This window comes from Ostrinia furnacalis, unplaced genomic scaffold, assembly GCF_004193835.3.
Source record: "Ostrinia furnacalis isolate ACB-3 unplaced genomic scaffold, ASM419383v2 OfSCF4245, whole genome shotgun sequence".
In the NCBI taxonomy this organism is placed as follows: Eukaryota; Metazoa; Arthropoda; class Insecta; order Lepidoptera; family Crambidae; genus Ostrinia; species Ostrinia furnacalis.
Genome location: NW_021134484.1, coordinates 1,269,101 through 1,282,598, shown reverse-complemented (window position 1 = coordinate 1,282,598; position 13,498 = coordinate 1,269,101). Strand labels below are relative to the sequence as shown.

The 13,498-nt window shown below is 35.8% G+C and overlaps 1 protein-coding gene across 1 annotated transcript; it reads right to left on the bottom strand.

The window, feature by feature from the left end:
- Nucleotides 1-1,134: 1,134 nt before the first annotated feature.
- Nucleotides 1,135-11,912, bottom strand: LOC114359168 (protein obstructor-E). Its single transcript, XM_028313448.1, has 5 exons — nucleotides 11,732-11,912; nucleotides 5,505-5,699; nucleotides 2,612-2,815; nucleotides 1,857-2,070; nucleotides 1,135-1,262 (listed from the first exon to the last, which is right to left on the bottom strand). Exons 1-5 carry the CDS (start codon nucleotides 11,772-11,774, stop codon nucleotides 1,205-1,207), a joined length of 714 nt encoding a protein of 237 aa, XP_028169249.1. The 5' UTR covers nucleotides 11,775-11,912; the 3' UTR covers nucleotides 1,135-1,204.
- Between the last annotated feature and the right edge of the window lie 1,586 nt (nucleotides 11,913-13,498).

The following is a 13,498-nucleotide window of genomic DNA, read 5'->3' as shown; positions in this document are numbered from 1 at the left end:
TTATGAAACTACTTAGCTTTCGTGGCGGTGCGTAGGCGTTGGCGTGCCGCGTTATCGATTTTGCGTTGACGCATACAACTTCATTACGTAATATTACATGCATTTTACATGAAAAAGTGCACGCCGTGCATTATGTATTAAAGGGAGTTTTGAATAAAAATTCTTGTGCTTATCTAATGAAATCCTACTAATTTTATAAATGCGAAAGTTTGTATGGATGTCTAGATGTATGTTACACTTTCACGCAAAAACTACTGATGGATTTTGATGAAACTTTACAGTATTATTTTTTATGACCCAGAATTTATGACGATCTGTCATAAACTTAATTTCACGCGGGTGAAGCCGCGGACAAAAGCTAGTAGCACTATACGTTTGATTCAGAAACTCGGCTACCTCAACTGTTTTGGTACGTTTAATTCATTAAAATTAAGTTGGATAGTAATCGTACGGTCTATACTTTATCAGATACAAAACTACCAGTAATTTACTAGAAGTTTAGTTAGGTTTGTTTAATAATTACACTCATTTGTACGTGTTTTGGACTTCACAATTCACGAAACTGTTTCAACTAATTTTAATTTGTACTTGAGTTTTATTTTTATAAAAATAAAAGTTACTAATTCAGCAGGAATAGTGTGCCATAATATGAAATGCAGTATGTAATATAATTCAGACATGCACAATCTAGTAAAATTCTAAGGTACACCAAATGGTTTTAACATTTTATTAAGGGTTGTTGGAAATCGTATGATTTCATTTTATTCAGTATATTATGATAAGCTAGACAACGACCTTAGTGTTAATATCCTAACTATGACTTAAGCCCAGAACAGACGGTGAAACGCAACTGCAACGAAACTGCAACTGCTTGTTACTTTTGAGTTGCATCTAAGTTTCTGCCATAGCGTCCGTTGAGAGACCACACATTGTCATGACGCGACCAGTTTGAAACTTTCAGTTTCAGTTTCATTCATAAGCATCATCAGAAAGTTGCAGTTTCGTTGCAGTTGCGTTTCACCGTCTGTTCTGGGCCTTATTCTTTTTACTATCTATATCTTTTTATCATTGTTCATCTATCTGCTTATAACATATCTTTATCACACAAATGGGGGATCAATAAAAGAGACGAAATGTTATTTAACTTATTGTATTAACTTATCAAGTCTTATATTACACTATATTAGCAGTATCACTAGAGAGTCTAAGACCTCGCTTTGGGTGCTGGCGCCGCTTCCTCGGAGTCCTTGTACCAGTCCTCGCTGTAACAAAAAAAGGTTTATTAATCCAAATTCAAACAAAAGACAGTTTAGGCCCTAGACAAAAAACATGCGAAGATCGTCTATTATAGTGCAAGCTGAAACAACCCTCAATTCGCTTGGGAGAGACGATAACGATCAAGTTTTCTCATGGCTAGATCGAACACACCGTTTTGCACTTTGTCTGGATTGAAAAACCAATTCTGTACCTGAGTTTTTACTGAAAGACACTGATCAAAGCCAAAAGGGCAAAATCAAAGTATCGAAATTTTGTGACTAAAATTAAAATTATCGTTAGATTTAACAATATGGTTACATGCACGTAATTAATTTTACAAGTACTTTTTCGTGTGTACACTTTTGAAATTAGAAAGCGGAATATAGTAGCCATCTGATAGCTGTAACGAAAGAAGTGACAAACTAATAGACATAATTAACTAATTATTTTTAGGCTGGGTTGCACCATCTTACTTTAACTTTATCAATTATCAAACATCTGTCAAACTCCATACAAAAACAACCGGTTATTCGTCATAGCTACGGTTAAAGTTTGGTGGTGCAACCCAGCCTTAAAATATTACAGATACTTATACTGACCATCCGCGGACATTCTCAGGGGCGTCGCACCGCTGGGTCTCCTCGTTGTACACTTCACCGGCTTGGCAGCCGAGGTCACGGGGCTCCACGCCGTTCAGGCACACGTAGAAACGCTGGCAGTCAGACGGGTGGGGGAATTTGGGGTGGGCCACGGGCAGACCCTGCGAGTCGACCTGCTGCTCTTTGGGGCACTCGAAACCATCCTTGGTCTTCTCTGAAAAGACAAGAGTAGTGTTAAAAGTTTTGATTTATAGCCTTTAAGGTTCATTTTAATCTGTCTACAATTAGGTCCTCAAGTTTGGCAAAGAATTCTAATTGTTATTAGTATGCACTTATAGCTGGCCCTTTTCAAAGCACTTATAGCTGACCTTGCCATTTCAGTTAATTATGTAAATTATCTCAATAACAGCAAAATATTTGAATAAGTGTCAAAGGTATGGTCATTGGTGTAATTTGTCATATTAATCTACATTTCTTTTTGACGATGTTATGACATCACAGAAGGTGTCATTTAATCAGAAAAGGAAAGACCTGTGTGAATGAACCTTGAAAACTGCGAGAAATTTTAACGATTTATAATATGCCTTCAATACCTAGTTCCGTTTTCATTGACATTGGTAGTCTCTTCCTTAATACAATCGTATGATTTTTAAATTAGCAGAGCTTGTAGAAGAAACAATTGAATGAGTTTCTATGATCTTAATAAAACGTGAAATTGATTTTGAATTCGAAACAATTAAATATTGTGTACTCACTCTCCTGGTTGTTGCATCCTTGTCTGCCAGCGGACTCGGGCCACACGCAGGTGCCAGAGTATTCGTCGAAGTGCAGTCCGGCGGTGCACTTGACTTCGGTGAAGTCACCCTCGATGCAGTTGAAGAAGATGTTGCACACCGATGGGTCGGGGTGGGCGAAGAAACCGTTGCGGCGGGGGCAGTTGCCGTTGGGCTTGGGGGGCTCTGTGAAAGAAAATTATGTTTTATAACATCTGACTACAAGGTATACTAGTAGTTAATAAGATGGATCTAACTACGAGACATTTCTACAAGGAGGATCCTTCTCTTGCACGAAAGAGGAATATAACACAGATGAGTTTTCCAACCACTTTTGATAGTCACATCTTTACGAAGGTCCTCGTTCATTGAAGGTAAATGAGCACATCGTCTACATAATAATAATCCAAACGTTAACCCGTTATTATCATAATCATAAAAGTTTTTGTGCAAACATGTTAAGCCAAATTATACCTACCGCATCCTAATTTAAACTTACTCAAGTTAGCAACCAATTCATTCTTTATGTCAACCGCATTCTGAAATCACGTGTAACCTCTACAGTCGCTATCTCAACCAGTTCGTAAGGATTCTCAGAATAAATCGCACATTATGTACACGAATGCCACCCGAGTTCAAGGTGAACCTGGTATGAAAGAACGACTTTTCCTTTTTAAGGATTCACATAAAATGTTACAACGTGATATAATTTTATTCACATGACGTTAAATTTAATGTTAACGCGTGATAATTGATTGACATTGTTATTTTTCTTATTATTTTTATTAAGAAAAATGCATTCGAAAAGCCTTGAGAGGCCTAGGCCGTTTATTCTAGGAAACAACAATTGTCAGTGGAGGAGCAGGAAGGCGATTCGCTACAGTCTCCCACCATTCAACAATTCTGAAAGTAACTTTAGAGAAATCGTTAAATATAGACTTTTCCGGTCACCGTTGAGTTGCCTTGAATTACAAATGTTGGAACTTTTTCGATTCGATTTCTTTGGTATTCTGAAAGTTTTGTATTAAATAAGTGTGCAAGAGAAACTGGCCGAGTCTAAATATGTAGAAGCTGCTCAATCTATTAAAGTGCATGTTTTTATGACATAAGTTCTGGTACAGTATTTAATGATAGAAGTTAGAAACACGTTACATTGTTCTTCTATACGTCTACATACATAATGTATAAGCTTGTAAATGGCACCGAATTGTACCCTTTTCAACAGTCAAGTCACGGCGGGGAGCGTTGCATTCCGCGCGCGTGTGCGTGTGCGCATATCCAGAAACCGGCGGTGACCAATAATCAAGAATAACAAGGCTTATGTAAACGGAGTTGGAACGTGTTTTATGTCTTTTTGAGTATGCTTCGATAGTTCGTTGATTTACAGTCAAAATTGAAAGGACGTTGTCGAGTGGTTAACTTACAAACGTTCAGAAAATGATATCCTAGAAAAAACTTGATTCAATTTTATAGAGTCTGTCCTAAGAGGCAGAGATTGAAATTCAACCAATCCAAAGTCTCCAATTTGTGCATGACATTAAATAGAATTTTGAGCTTGAGCTTCGTTCTGTGATTTGCTCTAAAATCATGCGTATTGTCTCTGCAAAGTACAGCTAGTTTCTTAGGTAAAGTTTTCAAAATTCCTTACACGTAAAGATCTATAAATCGTGTTGCATTTAATCGAATGCGGAACATTCACAATCACGCCAATCATATCATTTACACGGCCAGTAAAACACGTTAAGTGACACAGAAGTGAATGTAACACTGTGACAAACGTAATGATTGACACACAAGTATAGGTCCTGGAGTAGGTGACCTAGAAAGCCAGTCGCGTATGACCTACGTGGTCAAAGGTGGACAACACGTTCACTAGGAAACACTCGACCTGCGGTGTCGAGTTCTGATTGACTTATAACATATAATTAAGTCCTCAAACAGTTATACTAATTAGAGCTACAAATTAAGCAGAGCTACAATAAGGCTGAGTTTCACCACTAAACTTATCGTAACTATAACGATAACCGGTGATTTTTGTATGGAGTTTGACAGATTTTTGATATTTGTTACAGTCAAAGTAAGATGGTGCAACCCAGGTGTGTAGACGTCATAAAACAAAAGGCAATCAAAATTCTATACTTTAATTCGAAGCCGGGTGAAGACGTAACTAAGTCATTGTTAAACAGTTATTTATAACAATGCACTTAGGTCATTTAAAGTGCATGAGAACCAGACTATACTAATTTGATATGAATGTTAAAATAATGAGAACTGCCTAATTAGTTGTTTATTTAAGTATCATTGAAATGAAAGCATACTTCTGGTAATTGTCATAGTTATTAGATTACGAGCGTATAGAGTATAAATAAATATAATTTTACTAATAATTTAATTTACTAGAAATTTTAATGATTTCAGGGTCATTTGGAACATCTTTGGGAAATCGTAGGTTAAAAGTCTTTATCTTGCAGATCTTCAGTGAAAAATATCTCACGCAAAATGTATTTTTCTCGGTTAGCGTTTATAAATAGGTATGCAAAAATTGGTTTTGTTTATTTTGATTGAATTGGGAGTGGATCGTATTATTCGATTATCCCATCTCAGCAAACTATTTGACACCTAAAGCATTTCATCATCAGGTCATTTAGTCTCTACTGCAGGAAGATGACTCTCTCTTTAAAGTATACGTAAACAGAGGATTTCCACTTTGCCCGGTTGAAATTATTCCCACATATTATGGAAGTCATTGGGGGAAGCCATGTTCAGCAGTGGATGTCCTGTGAGTCAAATGATGTTGATGAAAAAGAGAATTTGACCGGCACACTACATGCGGTTTAAGGCGTTGTATCTGCGAAATTTTGATATTATTACTTACGGAGTTCGGTTCTGTCACCGCAGTCTACGTTGAAGGGCTGGTCGCATTTGTTGATCTTCCTAATCAGTTGGTCGAACACCAAGCCATCTGGACACAGCTTCTCTGTGGCTACTCCATCCACGCATTCGTAGAACTTGTCACATTGCCTGTCGTCTTCGTACTGGCCATCCTTGGCGGGGCACTTGAATTGGGCGCCTGGGGAAGAAGAGAAATTGCTTGTTAATTTAAGTTGCTCAACCTATAAATCTAATCTTAAAGTATCAGCGAATCGATACACAATAGAAATCATTTGTTACCGCGGTCTCATGCGACCACTTTGCCTAAGTTGCACCACCTAACTTTGACCGTAACTATAACGATAACCGATGTTTTATGGATGGAGTTTGACAGATTTTTGACGTTTGTCAAAGTCAAAGTAAGATGGTGCAACCCAGCCTTAGAGTTCCACGAGTTAAAAAAAACTGAATTTATTGTGTGGAATCTTAATGGAACTACCAAAATACAATCCGACTGAAATAACTGCACGTGTAGAGTTTTTATAGGTGCAATAATATTTGTAGAATGTTAATTCGATCTCAAACAACCCAATTAAGTATTTGTAGTAGTAATAGATCAATATTAATTGCCGAATACGCAACACTGCAACCCGTCCGACAGCTTTGACACACTGTTCTAGATTTGCGATTTTCACGTGCATTCGAAACGCGCATTTTTGACGCTAAACCTAAACGCTATTTACGAAATTCAAATACCACACGTTTTTGTAACCTACGATCACGCTAAATGTATTAAACGAGTTGTTGCTAAGCGTGATATTATTTCTTGATAACTAAACAAACGCCAATCAACCACCGTTGCAATCGCGTCATATAAAACAAAAGAATTAGGGACTTAAACTCCAAAGATTACTCTTTGTCACATATCATGCCATGTATTAGCAACACGTATCATAGGATATTTTGTCCCACGTAAATACGTCACTACGTGGCCTTATCCTCTCTTGTTAACGAGATCTTCACGCAAACGGTCTTAGATCTTGCTCTTTATTTTGAACTCTGTCAGTCACGTGACGGACTAGTTCTTCGAAAATAATGGACCGTTTAGATACAGTGAAAGTCGATTTATTAAATGGGCTTGTTAGTCGTTCGGCTGAGAGCAGGGCGGGCCTGTTTTTTTCTTGCATAAGCACGCGTTGTGTAAGAGTGAGCGTCAATATAATGTACCGTTGACATGCATTTGCATGTTCCTCCGATAGACGAGTGTTACACGACTCCTCACGAAGCCGGCGTCGTGCGTGTTTAAAGATGTTGAAGATGCGTCGATAGTTACCTAATGGAAACACGTTAGCTCTACAGCGTTTTGTCCCATATATTACCACCATAATTTGAACCTTATTCACCTATTAAGATCTACAGGTTTTGTCCTATAAATAGAGGGTTGTATATTTCACCTGAGATTGGAATCCAGGGCCGTTGGATCTAGAGTCTAGCACTAGACGGCGGTGAAAAAGGATGAAAATAAATTAATATTCAGCTATTACAAAATTGATGCTTCTCATAATTAGTCGCCGTGACATTTGATGCTAATATGCTAGTATTTTTGCAATTCTAATCGAGTTGAACTGTCAAGGCCGAGTGACTTTTCAATTCTAAAATTTCCGGTTCAAGAATATGGGTTAGAAATAACTTATTGTTATTTCTCTTCAAAACTATTTTTTTATGTAAATCATCGCGAACCTTGTTTTATTTTTATTTACAGCAGACACCCTTGAAAAGAAGTAATATGAAATGAAGAATACAACCTTTTGAATTTTAAGTTGGATCACCTGAGACTACAAAAATATATTTTGCTCTAACATTTTTCAAAACTAATTTAGATGCAGGCAACATAGTTGGCAGGCAGATATGCCTGTTGTTGTTTTAATTAGACTAACTAGAATGTAACTAATTTGCAAATATGGCTCTTAAAACTCCGTTAAATTTTGAAAAGGTATACCATCTTGGGAGTAATGGGTTAAAATTTGATGCTACTATGATTGACAGACTACACATGATTAATCCAGACAGTTATGCCAGCAATTCCCAACGTGGGATCAATATGCGCCCGCGGTTATCGCGGGGGCGGTATCGCAACGTTTGCGCAAGGCAGTGAAAGTGAGGTGCAGCTTGCGACACGGTGCATCGTGCATCGGTCGACATCCCAAATTCACTATGAAGTGGAACGAAGATGCGACTAGATCATCTCAAGATTTTTTACTTAAGATCGCTGGTATTAGTCTGTATAATATGCCGCTTTGATAGTTTAAGGACACAGGCAAAGACGAGGGGCACAAATATGGTTTAACAAAGGCAATTGAAAAAATATTTGACTAAGTATGGAGAGGTTTATCATTCAATTGACCAAATTTAAGTTTAAGAGCTGTAGAATTCTATTTACTGTTAAATTATCAAATGAAAAAGTAAAGAGTCAGAGTAAATCAAGAAAGACATTACTAAAAATTCTTTTAAATAATCAAGAAGACGAAAGAATATCAACTTACACTAATCTCTAAACAAAAAAGTACGATGCGACAAAGTAAAGTAGCAAGATTTATGAAGATATTAAGTATTTATAGTCTCCAAAGTCAGGTATTTAAATCGTCTACCTCACATCCAGGTAGCGACAGGTTACGAAAATAACCCACAGAGAATGTTAAGATATGTGGTAGGTATTTTCCGCAAACGAGTTGGCGATTATTTACCTACTGACCGACGCCCTTTATATACTTATCAGCCGGGGTTTAAAACCGGTAACTACATAATATGGACAATATGGACATTGCTTCCATTTCACAGTTAAAATGTTATTTTATTTTTGAGGAAAAGTTTTGAAATATTTTTACCCTTTTTCAAAACTACTACATACTCGTACATTGGCATCACAAATCTTAACCATTTAAAGTTACCTAAGAATACCAAATTAATAATTTTGATAGACCTGATAATAATAACTAATTGGCTTCAAAATAAAAGAATAAACACTTGTAATTATTTACGTACCTATTAAGTCATTATTACGCATTACAAGAAATCAGTTTGCCAACTTAAGCAATTCCAGAACCACTAATTTGATCCAACAGAACAATTTAATAAAAACGTTAATGTCTACTTAATCATTATTATACGGCTGCAATTGTAATATTATGCCACAAGAAACATTAGATTAGAATAATTATGATTTAATAAGTAACCGGAAAAATATGCATATTTTTGATGTGAAATATAAAAGAAATATGAATGAAGGTGGTGAAAACTCGCCTTACATTGCGCCCTAAATAACTAGAATTTTATTGTTTTACTTAATTACTTAACGAAATTTAATTAAGTACTTTTATATAACTCTCAATTAATCGTATTTTGATTTTGATGTCGTAAATTAACATACAAAACGATAAATTACAATTACATATTATTCGGTTCATTGGTATTGACGCAATTCGGTGAAAGTTTGTGAAACTGGTCCGTTTCTTAATTATTTTTTCTTATTTTGTTAACTTCTTACGCGCACTGTTTTCTTTTGCACTCAAATTGATTTAATTGCTATTAAATAATTAACGTAAAGAAGCGTTTGAGAAGTTCAATCACGCGTTTTAGGAATGCTGTTAAAGTTCCTTAAATTTCAACACAGCATCCAACAACTAAGTGCTAAAGTGCATTGCTCTCTCTATGTTTTAAACATGGTCTCAGAACACGTAATCCTTGCAAAATCACAAGGTTTTTCCTTAAAAATTTTAATATCACTGTGTCAACAGAACGGCCGCAATCGATTCTTAGAAATTTTATGTGATTGTATTTTCAGGGAAATTACAATTGTAAGAGGAAATTGCAAAAACCAGCGAATGTCAATGTCGCCGTATTGAAATCGCCAGAACGCGGTCACTGTGTGAATGAACCAAAGCTGTTTGGGTTTTGTTTTGCTATTGTTACAGTTTTTTTGAACAAGAGAAACTTTCCGATTTTGTTGTATTACAATAATTTCTCTTTTTAAACTATTTTTTCCGCAGTTGGAAAAATTCTAACAAAATATCAAAAGTAATAATAAAGCTTTTGGAAAATATCAATGAAACAATCACTAATTGAGCTAATTAGCACTTCTTTATGGTGTATTGACAATGACATTTTACACTTACTCGTATAACATTCATACATTTTTATCACCTTACTTGTAAATACTTTATCAAGTTTACTACAACTTCCGGAAACCTTTTTTGTAATTTCTTGAAATAAGTAGGTCTGAAAGTTGGCTGATGAAATATGACTTAAGTTTGCATAAAAATTAAGGATTAATATCCAGCATTGAGTTAAGTAGCATTATGCGTTCCTTATTCTCGATTGTTATATTACGTACCAACTAATTGTTATGTTTTGTACCAACTAATAATAGGGCGCATAACTACAAATATTGTACGCTTTATTTACTATAAGTTTTTCATTGTTTTAACTATCAGACTTATTACGTAGCTTTAGGCTAATCAGAGCTTCTACCATCGGTCGATAGCACATCATCCTCTTCTCATGAATATTATTCAAACTGAAAATCTCACCTGAAGATTTCACGATATGATTATAATATGTATGCAATACAACAGGCTAGACAGTGTTTTTCAACCTTTTTCATGACACGACCCTCCTTACGAAAAATATTTTGCGACCCCCAACCGTTCGCTTATTTTTCATGCATTTTATAATGTTACAAAGATGTTATAGGGACCGAATACTTCAATCCATGCAACATTGCGCATTTGCATAATTAGATTTCGGATAAATCTATCTTTAAAACTTTACTGATTTTTTACTGAGGTAGTTTTTACGACCTCTCGCGACCCCGCTATTGAGGCTTTCAGGCGACACACAGGTTGAAAAACACTGGGCTAAGGCATAGAAGAACAAAAATGATCTATACATAAACAATCTATTGTGCAAAAGCATACACACTTAGTATGTCACCGGGTAGACGCTGCGAGCGTTAATAGTAGTGATAGGTATGGCTTGCATGTGTAATGATATGGTAGGATTCTATGACCTCGTGTTAATCGTACTTAATATTATAAATGCGAAAGTCTGGATGTTTGTTACTCTTTCACGCAAAAACTACAGAACGGATTTTGATGAAACTTTACAGTGTTATTGTTTATAACCCAGAATAACATATAGGCTATAGTTTATGACGATATGTGACAAACTAAATTTCATGCGAGTGAAGCCGCGGGCAAAAGCTAGTATACATATACTGCTAAGATTTAGGATATTTATGCGGAAATATTAGATAGTTATTGCTCATATAACAACATTATACAGCTTTTGATTTTCAGATAACCTACCTACCCTCTACTTTTTGTTTAAAAATAGTATTTAGAGGGTACTCATACTTTTTTGGATCTTAACGGTTACGAACCTTTTTACATGTCATTAGTGGTAATTGTTGAAAAAATATTGCTTTTATAGTTGCTCTTTATGTTACTACGAGTACTCAAATCTAAGTTTTCTTCTTTCGAGTACTCATATATGACTATTATAATAATCTGCAATACTACGTAACCAAGACTTCCACACGAGCAAAAACATGTATGTAATGTACGTAATATGCAATTAACTAAAACACTTTTAGGTCGATATGTTTAAGTCCAATAGAATCTTGATTAATCATTACTTATTACGAGGGTAGTTCTGCTGCAATAAATATTATTTAATGTTATTAGTACGAAATCTAGGTAATCAGGTTCGATAGTAACTGAATAGGTGGTAATAAGTTTTATAATTCTTTCACAATTACGATTCATACTGTAAGACGTTGACACATAACGGCCGTTATTCACGACCTAATATGGTATACTTACGTAAGCACTAAAGCCTACTTTTTGATTTCGGTGACGTCTATTGTTAGTACATTATGAAATGTAATGGTTAGTACTTTTAAATTACACTTTAGATTCAAGATTGTTATCTAAATGAATAAAATTACACATACATTGTAATAGTTTTATCATTGAGGGTAATTCGAGAGAAGTTACTAACGCGTTGATGTCTTTTATACTAGACCGTTAATTTTTAAAATTTCTTCTATTCTAATCTCATTTTATGCATTATGTAAATTACTTAATCATCAAAAAATACTTTCTTATTCACTGAAATTGAAAAACTGACTGAAATGAAATTAGGTAAGTAATTAATTTGAAAAAATGTACTTACTCGCAAGAGCAGCGGCCGCAGCCAGAACGATGAACACTTTCATGGTGACCTTTTGATTGTGTATTATAAAAAATATGACTAGATAGCGGTCCGACCCCTCTGGCGACCCCGGTGCGACTGACAGACGCAAGCGACGCGCGCGCCTTTTCTTCGGCTGTCCTGCGCGCGCAAACCGGTACGAAGACTTAGGTGTGATTTAACAAATTCCATAGCCAGTGGAACAATACTAATAGACTAAGAGCTGGTGAACGCCAGACCTACGTCATTTTATAAAAGCTGAATGTTTGTCAGCGTATGCTCCCAATATAGGATAGAATGTTGGTGAATCATGAAGTTTGGGTCATCGTGGCTTTGGAAACTATACTAAAAAAACTGTCTGGCTGATGTGAAAACAACTTCTAATCGTTATCCAATAATCCCAACTAATATTATAAATGCGAAAGTAACTCTGTCTGTCTGTCTGTCTGTCTGTCTGTCTGTCTGTCTGTCTGTTACGCTTTCCCGCTTAAACCTCGCAACCGATTTTGATGAAATTTGGCATAGATATAGTTTGAGTCTTGGGAAAGAACATAGGATAGTTTTTATCCCGGTTTTTGAAACAGGGACGCGCGCGATAAAGTTTTTCTGTGACAGACAAAATTCCACGCGGGCGAAGCCGCGGGCGGAAAGCTAGTTATACATAAAAATCAGACTGTATGGTATAACGTAAGTAGAATTACAGTCTATTGAATATACAGAAAAAGCCACCGTAAAAGTTAGGCTTACGTTATACCATAAAAGCTGATTTTTATATCAAATATTAGGGCAATAATTAGAAGTAGTTTCCTGATCAGCCAGACAGTTTTGGCAGTTCCAACTCCTTGCCAGACAGTTTTTTTAGGATATCTTCCAAAGCCACGATGACCCAAACTTCATGATTCACCAACATTCTATCCTATATTAGGAGCATACGCTGACAAACTTTCAGCTTTTATAAAATGACGTAGGTCTGGCGTTCACTAGCTCTTAGTCTATAATTTCATTGTTTCGCGGTTGCATCGCACTAATCAGATATTGTCGCTAATAGAGGAATTTCGCGAGTCCCAACATAGATCAAAACCACAACGAATGCATTTATTTTATTTTAGAATTGTTATTCAAATTGCATTTTTAATTAATCGATTTGAAGCTAAAAATAGTTGGAAGTACATAATTAGGTACTTTAAACTTGAACATAAAATGATATTATTAATTAATTCGAAGTATAGCAATAGATCCATCATTAATAACAATCACACTTCTTGTGAATTTCTATTGGATTCAGTCGTATACATTTTGTATTCAGAGACGTAACTGTGCGATTCAAGAAGTAAAGACAAGGGAAGTAATGTTTATGAGCCGCCATAAGCATCTGACATGGATCACACAGCTTGAATGACAAGATAAAATAATAGCAAAGTACTGTATGGTCTTTCTTTTCAGGCAAAAAAACGTCTGATTAAATCTTCTATGAAAGATTGATGAAGTAATATGGTTATTTTTTTGCATCACTTTGTATCTGAAAGTTAAATCGAGCCCAACGCCTATAGACTTCGAAAAATTCATTCTCAACTAGCTGACCCGGCGAACTCTGTTCCGCCTTAAAGGCAATAAATAAGCCATCGCAATTTTTCCTTATTTGCTCACCGTTTAGACCTACCCTGGACTACGACAAACATTTTAAAACCAAAATCAGCTCAATCGGCCCAGCAGTTCTCGAGTTTTAATCAGACTAACGAACAGCAATTC

Excerpts from the sequence above, each read along its gene's own strand:
- LOC114359168 (XM_028313448.1), bottom strand. The coding sequence starts at position 11,774 with ATGAAAGTGTTCATCGTTCTGGCTGCGGCCGCTGCTCTTGCGA. Across the intron at positions 5,700-11,731 it reads TGCGGCCGCTGCTCTTGCGA|GCGCCCAATTCAAGTGCCCC; the intron begins GTAAGTACATTT and ends CTTCTTCCCCAG. Across the intron at positions 2,071-2,611 it reads AGGATGCAACAACCAGGAGA|AGAAGACCAAGGATGGTTTC; the intron begins GTGAGTACACAA and ends TTGTCTTTTCAG.